We start from the raw sequence: 18,361 nt of genomic DNA on the forward strand, positions 1-18,361 counted from the left end.
AGAGGTGGAGTTTTGTTCTCAGTAGGATGAGACTGAGAAGAAAATGTTAAAGGGATTAAGCAAACAACACTTTCAGACCCCGGAGTAATAATGATGAACTTCAGTAATCTAAAGAAAGACAACACATCTTTGGGATAAAAATAAATGTGGTTTTCAGGTAAACTGTTGCTTTCTAGAATTAACCAAAAAAGGCAATGAAGATTTGTTTCAGAAAGTGACCAGGAAGTGGTACAGAAACCATCAGTGGTCATGCCTGAAACTCGGTATAACATAAATGAAAGCCAGCCAGCCTGGGTTTTAATCCTAGTGCTGTTATTTACTAATAAGAATCTTAGGAAAGTTCCTTTACCTAATGCCTTGACTTCCCAATTGGCAAAATAAGATAATAGTAACACCTATTTCATGGGATTGTTATGAGGATTAAATAGGTTAATACATGTAAAGTACTTAAGAATACTGCCTGCATATATATTAACTACTAAATAAATGTTCGCTATTATTATCCTGTAAAAATAACCAACATAAAATTAAACGTCAATAGATAACCCACATTCCCATTTTCTGGCATAACAAGAAGCAGATTAAAAAAAAAACAGTAGGAAACCAAGACCACTTTAAATATTGTACAAGATGGGATAAAAAGCACAGGTGTACAAATGATTCATTTAAAAAAAATACTCTGTAAACAAATTAACATTCTGAAAATATCAGATACTTTTTCAGAATGATTAAAACTCACTAAACATCTGTAAACAAGAATAAATTTATTTAATTTCTTTTAAAGATTTAATGATATACAAAATGTATATAATATATTTAATACATTTTTCTGTCTCCCCCATCAATATTAAACACTATTTAAACAGCTCATCTCTTGCCTCGTCTGTATCTATAAGATACACTACTGAATACAAATAAGATTTACACTGCTGCCCCCAAATAAAAATTAAAATTAGTACCTAGGAGACAAATGAAAAGGGAAAAAAAAAGAAAAAATATCAAAGCATAAAACTTTAGTCAGATGAAAAGCTTTTCTTGCTGTTGAGTATTCAACAATATCTGGGGCAGTTAAACTACATTTTATTGACATAAAGTTGCATTGCAATCTCCCGACATAATTATCCAACTCAACTTCTTAAATAAGTACCACAAACAAAATTCATGTTTGGATGTCCCGACACAATTTTAAATAGATGCACGAGTTCATGTTTACATCCTGATTTGGTATACTGGTCAAGAAAATCTTTGGAGAAGTATGTAACTTCCAGGTTGTCATGACAGATACAGACAGGGAAAAAGTACTAACTTTTCTCACAAGGTAACTTCTCTTGAACAGAGTTAAGTTTCTCCTTGGATATATTTAGGTTATACCAGATCTACCATGGCTTTCTTCTACTTAACAATGACTTGATAAAAAAATGTTCTAAAAAAAAAACTGCTAATACTTCCACACAATTTGGGTTCTATTTAACAAAAACTGGCTCTACCTTTAAATATGGAGCCTAAACCTGATTCATAAAGTCCCTCTTAAAAAATGATTTTGAGTTCAGGCTTCTTACATCCCTGTGGATCTAGAAATAATAAGTCACCACCTGTCCTGTGGCCAACAAGCATCTAGCTAGGAACTAAGTGACATCATCACCGAACACACTGAAACACACTGAGGAAGACGTCTGACTGCCATTTAACCGGAAGGCTGGGTGATTTCTTCATTTCGCTAGCTGAATGGCAGTAAACCAGCTGCCAATAACACCTGCACGAACACACAACTTTGGTTAATGGTATTGCACCACATGAGAGAGGGTATCATCCTCATCAGAACAAAGTAAAATGAAATCCTCTGCTGAAAAGAGCCCTTTAAAAAATTACAAATACTAATTTTCCTTTACTTTTAAATTTAACAGCTGCTAGCTGTATCCTATAGGGAGCTCCTGACTGACTAGTTTCATCAGGTCCAAAAAATATTGACCTTTTAATTGTGCCAGAGTCAGTATATTCAATTTGCACATACTTTTCTATATTACCAAACAATTTCCTCATGAAGGAAAAGCGACAGAGTAACATTGTTGTGAGGTGTAAGCAAAACCAATGATTCAGTTATAACATCAGACGAATAGAATTAGTTGATTCTGATTCTTTGGTGGAATTTCCAGACTGAAGAGTCACATCCTCAGAGGGCTCATCCTGAGGAAATATAATTATATCAGGTGTATAGTCATTCCTCTTCAGGTCTATAGTCACCATTGCAACAAAAAAAGAAAAAAAAAATCAGTATTTCTTAGAAAAGAAAAATTAAGAACATTTCTACATCAATTTTTCTCTAAACATGCCAGATCTACTTTCTACCAAGGTTGTTATAAATTCAAAAAGTCACAAAATTTATACACATATAAAATGAAATCAGACATTCATCCATCTAATAATTATTATGCTCTGACCATGAATCATTAACTCATGTAAGTGTGGAAATATAACAATGAACAAGACAGAAAAGGTCCCTGCTCTCAAGGAACTTATATTCTAGGGGGTGAAGAAATAGAAAAATGACAGAATTATAAGTAGTAACAAGTGCTTTGAAGAAAACAATGTGATGAGGGCCAGATGAGAGATGGTATAAGGTGATTCTTTTAGACAGAGTTGTATGGAAAAGCTATAGGAGTAACATTTGAGTGAAGACCTGAATATTGAGAAATGACCTATTAAAGCTCTAGGGGGAGTATTTTAAGCAGAGGAAGGTTAACGGCAGACTATAAGAATGAAATGGACTTGGTGCATTCTCAGAATGGCATGAAGATAGTGTTGTTTCCATACAATGAACGATGGGAAGACTAGCAGAAAATGAGGTCAAGCAGCAGTTAATGGCCAAGCATTATCAAACTACAGTCTGCGCACCAAATCTGCTTGGCTGTTTTTATTAATAGTTTTGTTGGAAAAAAGCCACAATCGTTTGTTTCTAGAATCTCTATGCCTATTTCTGCACTACAATAGTAGAGCTAGGTAGCTGTGACACAGGCCATATGGCACATAAAGCCTAAAATATTTGCTACCTTGCCTTTTTACAGAAAAGATTGCTGACCCCTGATTAATGGTAAGGAGTACAGATTACAACGAAAATCCACTGAAAGGTTTTAAGCAGTCTTAAGGGAGAAAAGTCAGATTTGTTTTTTTAAACGACTATTCTGATTACCATGTGAAGTCTTATTAGGAGGCAAATGGTAAGAACCCAGGAAACAAAATGGTGGCAATGTAGATAAAGAGAAATTGATGAATTCTAGGATTTCAGAATTAGAGTAGACAGAATCTGACAGATTGGTTCTGAAAGGTGAGAGGAAAAAAAGGAATTGGCTAGGTTTTAGGTTTTGAGCCTGAGCAATTATGTAACCATTAATGAGATGGGGAAGCCAAGTTTTTTTGAGTGAGGGTATAAAATAAAAGTCAAAAGTTCTGGAATGAACATGTTATTTATAAAGATGCTTTCGGTTATCCAAGAATAAATGTAGGAAACTGAATATAAAAATAGGAGCTCAGGAAAGAAGTTGAGGCTTCAGTTAATTTGGTACTATCAGTATGTAGACTGCCTTTACAGATGTGGGATAGGATGAAATCACTTAGGGAGTTATGGGTATATAGGACAATAGTTGCAGAATTGGGAAACAATGCAGTAATATCAAATTTATAATTCAACCATATTCATGTATTTACCCTTATATTTTTATCTCCATATAAAATAGGACTGACACTCAGGATACAAACTTTCATTTTAATTTGAGTAACAGTCTATATTCAATAACACAAACACATCCAAGTACTTGCTACTGCATGAATAATTTTTGATAAATTTTGAATTCAATACTATGCCAGTATGGCCTTAGGGAATGCAAACTAATTTGTAGCTGCATTGTACACAAAGAACAATGGAGAAAATTATAAATCATGCCCTGTTAATGTTGCTAACTAATAGTGTAACCATGGACAAATTAGTCTCAAGATCCTGGGGGATAGTAATCAAAGGTCTAACATTCTTATTATGGGAACCCAGAAAGAGATGAAAAGAGATCGATGCAGAACAAATATTTGAAGAAGTAAAAGCTTAAAACTCCCCAAATTTAATGTAAGTTATAAATATGCAAATTCAAGAAGCTAAATAAACCTGAAACTAAATAAACTCATAGAAAGCCACAACTAGAAATATTAGAATTAAACTGTTGAATACTAAAGATAAAGAACAAATCTTGAAAAGAGCTAGATTATGACACATCACATATAGGGAAAGAACAATTCAAATGACTGTGACGTTTTCATCAGAAATAATACAGGCCAGAAGACAACAGAATATTTTTTAAGTGTTTAAAATGAAGGGTCAACCTAAAATTCTACATCAGTGAAAATATCCTACAGGAATGAAGGCAAAATACGCACATTCTTAGATAACTAAAGAGGAACCATAACATAAAGATAAAATAGAATACTAAAACAGATAGAGGGACCCCCCCCAAAAAAAAACAAACCAGAGATATCAATCAGAAAATGATAAAACAGCAGATCTAAATCTAACCATATCGATAATTACATTAAATGTTACAGAGTTTAATCTGAGGAAAAAAAATGTAAAGTGTCTAAAACACCAATTAAAGATGGGAATCATGAGATTTAAAAAAACAAATTAAGGGGCTGGCCGAGTGGCTCAGTTGGTTAAGAGCATGAGCTCTGAGCAACAGGGTCGCTGGTTCGATTTCCACATGGGCCAGTGAGCTGCGCCTGAGCTGAGCAATGTAACGAATGTATAACTGGAGTCCCAGAGGGAAGAGGGTGAGAGAATAGGGTAAAAACATATTTTAAGAAAACAATGGGGCCAGCCAAGTGGCTCAGTTGTTTAAGAGAGCAAGTTCTGAGCAGAACTTGTGGGAACAGAGTCAGCAGTCTGATTCCCACATGGGCCAGTGAGCTGTGCCTGAGCTGAGCTGCCAGCTCAGCTGGTGAGAGCATGTGCTCCTAACAACAAGGTTGCCAGTTCGACTCCTGTATGGGCTGGTGGGCTATGCCCACCCGTAACTAAGACTGAACACAGCACCTTGAGCTGAGCGGCTGCGAGCTGCTGTCAGGCGGTCGGATGGCGACTGGACATGGAGCTGAGCTAGCTGCGCCCTCCACAACTAAGATTGAAGGACAACAATTTGGCCGTTCCCCTTCCCCAATTCCCTAACACTGTTCCCTTTCCCCAATTCCCCAACAAAATCTTTAAAAAACAAAGAAACAAACAAATTAAACCAAGGACCCAACTATATGCTGTTTACCAGAAACACTTTAAATATAATTAATATATATATAGGTAAAAAAGAATGGGAAAAGATATCTGATGAAACTACTAATTAAAAGATAGCTAAAGTAGCTATGTTAATATCAGACGCAGGGGACTTAAGAACAAGGAAAATTACCATGGCATTACATACTGCTAAAAAGAATCAGTTCACCAAGAAGATATAACAACTGTAAATGGAAATGAACCTAACAGCAAAGCTTCAAAATAAATGAAAAATAAAGCTGAAAGGCAAAACAGATGAATCCACAATTACGCTTAGAAACCTCCTTTCTTAAGTAATCAATAACAAGTGGACAGAAAATCAGCAAGGATATAAAAAATCCTGAACACTATCAAAACTTTCCTTAATTAACATTTATAGACACACCACTCAACAGCAGAATATTCTCTTCAAGTGCATATGCAACGTTCACCAGAGAGACTATTAAATGGTTAGAAAAATTTTAATTGAAATCACACAAAGTATGTTCTCTTATTTTAATCAAGTTAGATAAGAAATCAATAACAAAAAGACAACTGGAAAATTTACAAATATTTGAGAAGTAAAAAAGACACTTTTAAGTAATCCATAGGTCAAAGAGGAAATATCAAGAGAAATAAGAAATATTTTTAAGTGAATAAAAACAAAAATAAAACATACCAAAATTTATGGGATGCAGCTAACACAATGTTTACAGGGAAATTTATAGCACTAAATGTTTTTCTTAGAAAAGGTCTCAAATCAATAAGCTTTTACCTTAACAAACTAGAGAAAAACTAAATCCAGAGCCAGTCGGAAGATGAAATTAGAGTAAAACAATGAAAACAAAAGCTGGTGCTTTGAAAGTATCAATAAAATCAACATGCCTTTAGCCAGACTGACCAAGAAGCAAAAGCACAAATTACCATAATAAAAGACATAACTCACCACAGACCCCACAGACATTAAAAAAATAAAATATTAATATAAATAACTATGCCCATAAATCTGACAATTCAAATAAAATGGACCAGTTTCTTCCTTGAAAGACACAAACTACTAAAACTAACTCAAAAAGAAACTGATAACCTCAACAGTCCTATATTTATTAAAAAAACCCAAACACTTGTTAAAAACCATCCGACACAGAAAACTTTAGATTGAAATGGTTTTACTAGGCTATTCTACAAAACATTAAAGTGGGGATATCAATTCTATATACATAATCTATTCCCAAAACCAGAAGAGGTGTGAACACTTCTAACTTATTTTTAAGGTTAATATTATCCTGATATCAAAACAAGACAAAGACAGTACAAAGGAAAAAAAAAAACCCTATAGATCAATTTTCTTCATGAACATAGATGCAAAAATCCTCAAGAAAATATTAGCAAATTGATTTCAGCAATACATAAAAAAAGATAATATATTATGAGAAAGTGTAGTTTATCCTGGGAATTCAAGACTGGTTCAACATTTCAAAAATAAATGTAATACAATATAATGTTAACCAATTAAAGAAGAAAAATGATTGTATAAATAGATGCAGAGAAAAACATCTGACAAAATTCAATATCCATTCAGGATAAGCATTTTCAAGAAATAAGTAAAAGCAAACTTCTTTAACTTAACAAAGTGCATCTGTAAAATCCTTTACAGCTAAAATCATCTTAATGGTGAGAGACTGAATGTTTTTTCCCTTGGGACCAAAGCAAGGATGTCTACTCTCATTATTCCTACCTATTGGAATTCCTTGCAAAAAGTCAAGAAAAAGAAATAAAATGCATACAGGGTGGAAAAGGAGTGACAACTGTCTCTACTGTGTACACAGAAAATTCCAAGGAGTTTACAAAAAAACCAACAAAACTCCGAAAGATAAGTTTAGCAAGGTTGCAGGATGCACTATACAGAACAACAAAAACACAACAGTATTTCTGTATACTAACAATGAACAATTAGGTGTTCTCTAAAGCTATGCAGTCTGGCTCCCAAGTCCAAGCTCTTAACAACTACATTATTGGTCATAGTGAGAGGAACTATAAAAATACAGCTCCAGGTGAGTCCCAGGCATCTGTAATTTTTAGAAAGTTCCACAGGAAATTAAGATGCACACCAAAGGGTGAGAACCACTGGTTTATACTATAACTTACAATTCAGTAATAACTTATAATTCTTCAAATACAAAGATGAAGTTACGATCATGAAAGAAATGTATCTGCAGTTTCTGATCTTGGCTTTCATGGAGTACTCTTTTCTCAACTCTTTGCCAGGCTAACTTGAAAGTCTATTCATCCTTCAGTTTTAGGCAAAGCTACCAGTTCCCTAGGTAGCAGCACCCTCTGACCTCTAAGCGTGTGTTAAGTGATCTATTTACCTGTTCTGTCTTTTCTGCTTGGCATTTATGAGTCCTATAACTAACTCCCTGTTAATCTTGTCAGTATTCAAGATTTGACTAAACTGCATTGAGGGCAGGGACCACGTTTGAGTCACTATTGTATTGTTAACATCTAGCACAATTCCTGGCATTTAGCATAATAAATATGTATTAAACAAATGAACTTTGTGTTTTTATAAGTAATGAAAGAAAGCATAGATCCATTTATAACCAACAATGTGTATTTGTGTCTCTGGCCTTAAAAAGAAAGCATTGTAGTAACAAACTTTGCTAACAATTTATATATTACATTGATTAAGAAAATGTTTACCTGGAAGTTTAAGCTTTCTACAGCAAGAATTACAGTGATGTTTTGCTCTAAAGTTTTTTATTGCATCTTCTCCGAGATTTGCTGGGCCAAAAACCATATCACAGGATCTACGGAATTGGTAGTTAAAAAACAAGTTTATGCAAATAGAAATGTGGAATTTAAAGTTGTGAAATTAAGTCTTAATGAATTATTAAAACTTATTACCTCTTTTCTTCTGCTTTTATCACAGATGGGTCAGTCAAATTTTCACCCACTCCTTTATACATATATATAAAAAAGACAATTTATATTACATAATTGATGTAAACATTGACATCTGCATAATAAAAATAGTCATGAGAGGTTTTCTAGCATCATCAACCCATTGACCATTACACAATGTCAAATTATTCAAAAGAGTGTAGTTTTTCTCTCTTGATATTTCATAACTTAACTTATGACTTCAACACCACATCAGGAACAAACACAATTCCTGCAATGTGAACCAGTTAAATGTGAGAATTGGTAGGTATGCATGTGAGCTCCTGATGGCACTAGCTTCTGTGCAACAGGGTCAAGGTTGCAAGCAAATATCTCCTTACGTAAAAGATCTACACAATATGTCCTTGTTAACCTCAGTTAGCAAAGAACAATTAGGTTCTTAAAGGCATGAAGAATAAAATGGTGGACATCTTCCTTTACCTCCAGCCCTCCCCAGAGGTTGTCAAAAGTGTGGTTAAATCTTTTCAGTCTCTTCCATCTATTCATTCTTATAAATAAATAAAGAACGCCAACTGACATACGAATAATCATAGTTAACCCACCAGGATGAAATCTAATATAATGGTTACAATTTCACAATAGGAAAAAACAGAATTAAAAACATGATACTACTTTCTACTCATCAGATTAGCAAAAATTAAGAATATCCAATCCTGGAGAGATTGGGGAGAAATGGGCACTCACAGTGTTGAGTATGAATTCCTACAACCTTTTGGAAAAGTAACCTGGCAGTAGGTATTAAAACTGCACTCATCTCTTCTTATTAACCCAATTTAGGAATCTACTTGATGGAAGTAAAAATAGGAGTACACGAGTATGTTTGTTGCAGCACTGTTTGTAATAGCCAAAAAACAAAACACCCAATCAAAAACAAAACAAAAAACTACAAATAGGGTGAATGTCTCTCAATAGAGGATATAAATCATGCTATTACCTCCATACTACAGACTATCCTGCAGCTATTAAAAAGAATAACTCAGATTCATTAGTAATGACCCAGAAGATGCCCATGATATATTGTTAAGTGGAAAAAAAACAAATAAAAACAAACACCCGTGTGCATGATCCCAGTTGGAAAAAAATCACAACACAACACAAAATGATTAAAAGAAAAAAGTGCCTGTGTATTTGTGTATTTGTCTTAAGAGGTTAAAAAAAAACCCAAAAAGAGTACACTTTGTTCTTTATATTTTTCTAAATTAACTATTTGCAGTAAACATCTACAATATTTCTTTGAAAAATGGCTCCATGAACATATTAATTATGTAGAAAACATCAAAACTAGTTTGCTTACTGAAAATAACTGACATCTTTTAAATTAAGTGTAGACAAAATCTGTTTAGCCTCACTTCCTACACATGTTTGGAGATAGTTAAATGATGCTTATTTAAGAATATACTTTAAAATCCTTTTTATTTAATTGGACTTGCCTGTCTAATAATAAACATCAGCTTTTCACAATATATATCACTTATCATTTGTGTAAAATGATGAACTACTGTAAAAAGAATAGGCATTTTTACAGATTATCTTTCTTGAGCTAAATCAACACCAACTGCTTGCTTTTCAACAAATACTTTATATTTGTATCTATATAATGAAAGAAGTCATGAAGTGACAAACATTGTAAACAAGTTATGTGAGGTTGAAATCTGGTCTGTGTTGACATTTGAAATTAAGGCTGCTCTTTAGGGAAAAAATTATGAGAGCTACAATGTGAAACCATCATCTAGGCAGAGCTGGCAACATGGTCAATTTTACTTGCCTCTGACCCGTCGTGAAGATGCACAGACATTACTCTAAGCAAATCTGCCCAATCCCAGGCATGACTTCTTTTCCTTTTTTTTTTTTTTTACATGTATGACACACTGTCAACAAAGATGTCTATGACCAGTTTTCCCCTCCTTATAACATGGCTCCACCAATCAAGTGCTGGAATGTATTCCCTACCTTTAGAATCTGGTCTGTCTTTACAGCCTTGACCAGTAAAATGTGGAAGAAGGGATCTGGGCCAGTTCTGGGCCTGATCCTAAGAGTTTCTGCTTTCTCTCTGGAGGAAGCCAGTTACCATGTAAGAAATCTAGCTACTTGAAACTACCATGCTATGAGAAAGCCCATGTTTGTTAGCAATATCACTTTGTGGAGAACTGAGGAATTCAGCTGTCAGAGTACAGAGGCCTCCGACATTTGAGTCCAGTCAAGCTGTGCAAACTAGTACTGAGCCATTTTGAACCTTCCGAGGGGACAGCAGAGATGAGCCATCCCCACTAGGCCCTGTCCAAATTCCTGAGCCAAACAACTATAAGCAAATAAAATGCCTGTTTCAATCCACTAACCGTTTAGGTAGTTTAGTTCATAGTAAGAGACAACATAAACACCAGGAACAATAGATACTTTTACTGTTTTAAAGAAACGGTCTTCATATTTTTAAGACTAAGGCTATATATGTGAGAGTAGAATAGGGGATTTTACATTTTTGCTTATCAAACATTTATATTAACTAAATAATAATTAAGATAGCCAGAGATGCAAATATTCAAGGCCCTGATGGCTGTATGCTATGGCAGTTACCGACTTGCTTTTAAATAGACTCTACTGACCTAAGATTTTACCTACTTATAAATTAGCAGATTTCTGTAAATCATTCACAACATATAAATAGGTAAGAGCCTACTGTACAATTACACTTTAAAAGTATTTTAATAAATTTACCTTGCAAATCAAGTACCAGTAATTCCCCTCTTGTATATTCGTAAGTCCAGTGGCTAAAGGCTAACATGATCTCTTCCAATGTATTAGTTGGAATAATCTCATCACCATTATTATTGTTGTATTTTCTAAATTCTCCAGTCATACATTCTTCCACAGCAAACCACTGTCCTGCTGAATGGCAATACAGCAGGAAAACTTCAAGGAACCTTATAAAAAACAGTTATAAATATTACTAACAGTTTTGCCAATAAAAGTCTAATTGATCTTTAAAATGAATGAATAATTACATATTCAGCATCAATAATGAAAGTCAAAAGAGAATGCTATCCACATACCCCTAAAAGATCCCAGAAAAATTTAAAGATTTACCTTGGAGAATATGGTATGGATTTGGGCTTCATTTGGTTGAAGGCAAATGTGAGTTTCTGTGCTGCTCTCTGTTGCTGAATTTCCTACAGAACAGAAAAATAAACCCTTTTCAACACTGAAACTAAGATTTTACTTGGTTTATTATATTTTAAAAGTGAAAACATGAAGCTCAAATAATGTTCTACTGTTATACATTCATTAGCACTTACTCTGAGACAGAGATGTAGAACTGTATCTTCTTTGTAAATACTTGACCATGTGTTAACCACCTCAGGAAGGAAAGATTTGATAATATAAAGATGCCCTGATTTGAGGATATCATGTTCTGACCAGGTACACTGTACTTTCACAGCTCTCCGTAAACCTCCTCCCATCTCCTCTTTACTTAAAAACTCTATTTTGGCACAAAGGCCTAGCTGTGACCAAGAAGACATGCTGTTATTCAATATGTTGGGTGAACTCTCTTCCAAGCGATACACTGTGACAGGCTCACCTGCAACATAAATGAATACATTTTAAGGTCACATTGTAACTCTTTAAAAATGACAAAGTGGAATAAAACTGAAAGGTATCTTTGGTTCATATTAAGTAAGCAATAGAACAGAAGAGCCAAATTGCAGTTTTATACAAAAAATTAAAGGACAACAAATGCTCAGAAATCAATCTAACATTTCTAAATTCAAGTGTGTTTAATAACGATAAGCACTTTTGAAATTGTATTCATTTTCAAGAAAAACTTTTAGAAAGCACCTGTGGCTCTAAACACTCTAAATTAAACTTTTAGACAGAAGGTTAGAACTTTCTATTCTATAAACCCTGTGATGCTGATTTATCTATGCTTTCACTACCAGACAAGGGATTAAGAGCTTCTTAATTAGAATATATCACTGCTTCTGGATATACAAGAAAAAGAGAAATTCAATATTTCTGATGCTTCCTTTTTCTATTAAAACATACCTGACTCTTATAGCAGTCAGGCTAATTAAAATTTATATGAAATTGACACTTACTAACGTGATTCTTCTTTCTGTCACCACCCCGTGCCCTATATTCTAACTAAAAATCACAAATTAATCAAGTTATGTTCCCTTTTCTTTACTTTTTGAATTTACCTCTTGGAGGCACAGGTGTAAATGGAATGCTCTGGGATAATCTCATCAAGTTATTTCTTTCCACAGCTGCATAAAAATGAGAGAGAAATAAATGAAAACCCTAAAAGCTAAAAATATTATTAAATTTTGTTTTTAATATTACTGACCTGAGTAATAGTAATTTGTATCCATAACTGGCTTAAATGGAGAAGCGAGACCTAAAATGGCAAATAAACAAATGAGACCCTTTTAAAAGTACTGATGCCACATAAATGTTTGCCCAGATATTCTCATATAATTGTCCTAAGTTTCCTTCATATAAACTCTCTTCACAAAACCAGATAAAACAAGTATTATAATAAAACATGTTGCTCATGTGCCATAGTACCCTATTTCATTATGCCAGATTAGTGGTAACTGTGCACTCAAAAACCTGGAAGGGAAAAAAGCACATGATATTTCACACTCTCCTATCATAAATAAACACCATTCTTCCTATACCCCCTATTCAAAAAGAAAAATATTTTTTAGTTTCAGACCTTTGGGGACTGGGGCCTGTAGCCATGTAACCATTTTAGTGGGCTGACCATGAGAAGATGAACTTCTGGAATATTAAACATACCAAAAAAGCCCCTCCTCCATCTCTCAATGTAACTGAGGACTTTACTTTTTAACTGTAGTGAAAAAAGTGGAAAGTAAATTGAATCTTCTATGTGTTGTTTCTAGAATATAAATGAAAAAGAACCTATTGTCTTGCAGAAGGAAGTTAGTCAACAGTTTCAATACTATGTGATAAATGCAAAATACATATACATGTGTGTATGTACACGTAAACTCTCTCTCCCTCTCTCTCCCTCTCTCCCTCTCTCTCTCCCTCTCTCTCTCCCTCTCCCTCTCCCTCTCTCCCTCTCTCCCTCTCTCTCTCCCTCTCTCTCTCTCTCTCTCTCTCTCTCTCATTATAGGACTATAGAGGAGAGGACTATAGAGGAGGGGTACCAAATGCCTCCTGGTTGAAGAGCAGTTAAAGGCTGGTATAAGAATCACCTATGGGGCTCTCTCAACATACACCTACCCAGATCTCATTCCAAATAATTCTGTTGGTATGTGTCATCATACAAGTGATTCTTTATAAGTATTAGTATATGCAACCAAGATTGCAAATTAATAAACAAGAGTGTAACATACCTGTAGAAGGTAAAGCTACAGAAGCAGGGAATACCAAATTGTTAAGAGTCAAATATGCCATGCTAAGAAAGGATACTGGATTTTGTGCATACTGGATTTTGACAGTGCAATGACAGTGGAAAAAATGTGAAGCAGAGAAGTGACAAGATCAGATCTTTTAGAAGAATCATTTTGGTGGCAGAATAATTGACTAGAAAGGAGGCCAAACCGGCACAACCACTTCGAAAACCTATTTGGCAGTAATTATAAATGTGAACATAGGCATACTCATCACTTAGCAATTCCACTCCTAGGTATATACCCAACAGAAAATAAATACATGTATTTTCCAAACAACACGAACAAGAACACTTATAACGGCATTATTCATAATAGGCACACATTGGAAACTGCTGAAATGCCCATCAAATAGCAGAATGGATAAGTAAATTCAATATATTCATACAAGGAAATACTGTACAGTAGTGAGAATACACAAACCACCACTATAAACAGCAATATTGATGAATCTCATAAACATATATTAGCAGGAAGAAGTCAGACACAAAAGAGTACATATTTTATGATTCCATTTATATACTATACACACACACACAAAACTAATCTATTGTGTTATTTTGGGTTAGGAGTTAACATAAGAAGGGGACACAAGAAGCTGAGATAGTGGCAACATTCTATTTTGGGATCTGGGTGCTGATTACATGGGTATGCTCACTTACTGAGAATTCATTGAGGTGGAGGCTTATCTGCACTTTTCTATATACATATTATATACTTTAATAAGAGCTTAAAAAAATGATGAAGGTCTGAACTGAAAGCAGCATCAGGATGTACAGTGGAGGATGGATTCTAGAGAGATTTAAGAGGTAAATACAACAGGACTTTGTGAGTGTGAGGTCAGGGGGGTCAAAAATAACTCCTGCGGGCCAGCCGAGTAGCTCAGTTGGTTAAGAGTTAGCTTAGCCGGCCAAGTGGCACGATGGTTAAGAGCTGGTTTGGGACGCCAGAGGGCCCCGGTTTGGATCCCACATATGAGGGCCAGTGCCACTGCCCTCCACAGCTAAGATGCTGAACAACAGCTCAACCTGGAGCTGGGCTGCTGTGAGTCACCAGCCACGGTGTAGGCTGCAGCCTCTGTGGCAGTGGATTGCCATGGGCTACCGTATGTAGCCAGCAGCCAGCGTGAGCGGGCCAGCAGCCAGCGTGAGCGGCCAGCAGCCGCAGTGAGCGGCTGTCCAGAAGCCGGCGACTGATCTGCCTTACCCAGGAAGAGCGCAATGATGGTGCCAACTTGGGCCAGTGAAGCAATATCCTCCACAACTAGACTGAAGAACAAAATGACAGCAACTTGTCTGTTCCCCTTCCCCCAATTCCCCAGCGCTCCCCCTTCCCCGCAATTCCCCAATAAAAATCTAAAAAAAAAAAAAAAGAGTTAGCTTAAGAGCACAAGCTCTGAGCAACAGGGCTGCAGGTTTGATTTCCACATGGGCCAGTGATGTTGCACCCAAAGTGAGCTGCTGTTGAGCTGCCAACAGGTGGCAGGATGGCTCAGCTGGTGAGAGCATGTGCTCCTAACAACAAGGCTTCTGGTTCAACTCCCACATGGGATGGTGGCTACGCCCACCGGCTACTAAGATTGTAACACAGCACCATGAGCATAAGAGGCCATGAGCTGCCAATGGGCAGCCAGATGGCGACTGGCGCCCTTCACAACTAAGATGGAAGAACAACAACTTGGCTGGTCCCCCTCCCCAATTCCCCAACACTGTTCCCCTCCCCCAATTCCCCAATTCAAAAAAAACCCCAACTCCCATTCAGGTTTCACCTAGCTGACTGAAAGAGCATTATTCACTAAAACAGGGAATATAATAAGGGAAAGAGCTGGCTGGGTAGCAGGAATGAAGAGGGGTGGGGTGACAGTAAAGAGATCATCATTCACATGGTGAGTTTGTGTGTTGAAGAGAAAGTAGTTGAGGGAAGACTTTGTACTACACTCACCTTTTGTTTTTAAGGAGGGAGCATATACTGACTTTTCAAAACATGAAGTCTATAATTTCTTACCTAGGATAATATAATATTTGCTATAACAGGTGATCATATATGATCCTTATTTTTTCACATTAACTCTACCACATGGACTCACCATTTAATGTTCCTTCTTCAGATGGCCTAAAGAAATAGCAAAAAATATGTTATGTCACAATTTTAGTTTTGGTTACCATAATTTTTTATTTTATGAAATTATTATGATTATTTAATATAACATTAATAAGGAGTTATGAGATTCAGATACACTTTTTTTTAAAAAGCTTATGAGTTTATTTGAGCCAAACTGACAATTGCCGGGAAGCAAAATCTCAACGGATTGAGAAAATGCTCCCTCAGATTCACTTTTGTTTGAATATCTGCCATTTCCCTTGAGCCAATGCCAAATTCATACACGGATATATGTATATATATATATGTATACACTTTATCAATAACTTGTACCTCCAATTTATGCTTACATAATTATTAGTAGTCTGGTGCCTAAGTGGTAGTTCAATACTAACAGAGTAAAATATGACTTCTCTATTTGCGGAGACTCATTCCAATACTGTAACAATGCCCTGAAAATGACTTTGTAGGATTCTAAAAATACTGCAATAGAATTGATGGACAAAAAACTGAGAAAACAGCAAGTAGATGTCATTTTGCAAAACTCAGTTTCTAATGTTGAAAAAAAATTTCAATATTGAATATATTTATTTATATAGCAATGTATATTGGTACCAAGTGAAGGTTCTATTAATTCCACCAATTTCAGTGCAAGTAAGAGAGACAGGTGTAGTGGAAAAGACAGTGGAATGGGGATCAAAAAAAAGGGTTAGAGGCTTAGCTCTCCCATTACACAGCTAAGTGGCCTTGCTGAGGATTAAAAGGGCTAGATCCAGAAAGGACCTCTGCAGTAGAAGATCTTTGCAGTCTTTTTTCGAGTTCTTACATTCTATCTGATCCTGGTATTTCCTGTTGATTTTCACCTTAGTAATATAAACCTTTTCTTACAGGAAGTATCTTGACCCTAGCATCATTTGTCTGCTGCTGATAAACCACTCTTTTCTCAGCACCCAAAGAATGCTGACCAACTCCACCTTTCTGTAAGACAATGTCCTCATTAGGTGAATTAAAATGAACTGTAAGTACCTATTCTGTATTTACATCCCATGGTTTTGGTGATTAAGAGACATTATAGATAGGTGTTCCAAATGCCATTCAGGGCCAGGATACCCAAAGTTTGAACAACTGCATATCCATGTGGCACTTGGTTTATTTTCTTCTGCATATATTCACATCTATTTTTGAGGCACAGAAAGAAATGGAGAAAACACTGTGGAATATGTAAGAATTTCCCTCAAATTGGCTTCCCTTCTCAAATAGTACATACCAGACAGTAACTTTATCATGCTTCCAGTATTCAGTGAATTGTTTAAGATGACTTTTTTTATAATGTCCTTTGGAATCCTAAAATACTAATTTTCAGGTTGGAAATACAGAAGTTATCTTTGATTTTTATCTTTATGTTTAATCTACACGTATAATTTTTTACTTTCTGGGGACGATTACCTGTCAGACTGCCTTTTGTTTTCACTTTTGGTTCTGGATTATTACCAAGATGTGGGCCTTTAATGTATGCAATGTATTACTGCTCTAATTATCAAACTGCTTTCCAAAAGCAGGTGTAAGGTTTGCTGATTAGAATGATGGGCAGAGAAGTTATTCAAGTGAAAAACTAAAGTGTCAATTACAGTCTTTGAACAAATTTATTCAAGAGTAAGTTGAAAACAAAATAATAAAATCATATTTGTATCATAAGAAAGATTTTAGTACAGTTGTAATTATAGTCTAACTATAATTACAATCTAACTATATAAAATTATAAATTTAAGTGTATACTTTAACACATAATAAATAAGTTCCCCCAATTTCTTTTATACAAAGACAGGAGATGTTTAAAATATATAATCATTATCCAGAGATAAAGGAGCGTTACAAGGATGATGCAAAGGGGGGGGGGAGACAACATTCAATAACTATGATACTTTACAGGCTAGTGATAACAAAAGGCTAACTTACATTTCTCTGTTTGATGGTCTATCTTGTAACCAATCCTTTAGTCAAAAACAAACATGAACAAAAAGTTAAAAGCATAACTGTTTAACACTCTTTTTTCTATGGTACGTTTTAAAAATGATGGACTGAAAAATAATATGAAGTCCTTAATTCATACAACTGAACTAATAAAATAATAAATGAGTATAACTACCACAGGGCATTCCACAAAGTGGAATAAAGAATTTTCTGACTGCCATTTCCTACAACATAGCTAGTTCTTTGTTTCTGATGACTACTTTATTTGCTTTAAATACACATTTGTTTTTATGATTCTAAAGACAGTGTAACCCCTGCCTCCCAAAAAAACACATCAAAGTATAAAGAGAAAAATTAAAATCATGCAAACTGTGAACAGAGAAATCACTAATAACACTTAGGTATATGTCATTAAAGCCTTTTTGCTGTATGTGTATGTGCATATGGTTTTTATTTTGCAGTTTTATAATGATATTTCTGGCTGTGGATTTATTTTTACTTCCCTAGTTTAGGACTTAATGTTTCCTGAATTTGAATCTTCATATAGTTCATCCATTTGCGAAACTCTAATTCATTTATAAATCTCTTCAAATTCTGTGTATTCTTTTAAGGCCAATTTAGAGGTATTTTC

General features: G+C 35.1%; 1 protein-coding gene across 1 annotated transcript in view; it reads right to left on the reverse strand.

The window, feature by feature from the left end:
• Positions 1-1,058: 1,058 nt before the first annotated feature.
• TRPM7 (transient receptor potential cation channel subfamily M member 7) overlaps positions 1,059-18,361 on the reverse strand; it is a 58,704-nt gene continuing 41,401 nt past the window's right edge. The window contains exons 22-30 of the mRNA XM_019664038.1: positions 17,716-17,750; positions 15,746-15,771; positions 12,439-12,635; positions 11,536-11,819; positions 11,327-11,409; positions 10,958-11,163; positions 8,189-8,240; positions 7,985-8,091; positions 1,059-2,231 (exon numbers count right to left, since the gene is read on the reverse strand). Of these exons, the coding sequence (XP_019519583.1) occupies positions 12,577-12,635; positions 15,746-15,771; positions 17,716-17,750 (120 nt within the window). The 3' untranslated portion in view covers positions 1,059-2,231; positions 7,985-8,091; positions 8,189-8,240; ... (2 more) ...; positions 11,536-11,819; positions 12,439-12,576. The remainder of the gene's footprint in view (positions 2,232-7,984; positions 8,092-8,188; positions 8,241-10,957; positions 11,164-11,326; positions 11,410-11,535; positions 11,820-12,438; positions 12,636-15,745; positions 15,772-17,715; positions 17,751-18,361) is intronic.

This window comes from Hipposideros armiger, unplaced genomic scaffold (assembly GCF_001890085.2).
Source record: "Hipposideros armiger isolate ML-2016 unplaced genomic scaffold, ASM189008v1 scaffold_12, whole genome shotgun sequence".
Classification (NCBI taxonomy): domain Eukaryota; kingdom Metazoa; phylum Chordata; class Mammalia; order Chiroptera; family Hipposideridae; genus Hipposideros; species Hipposideros armiger.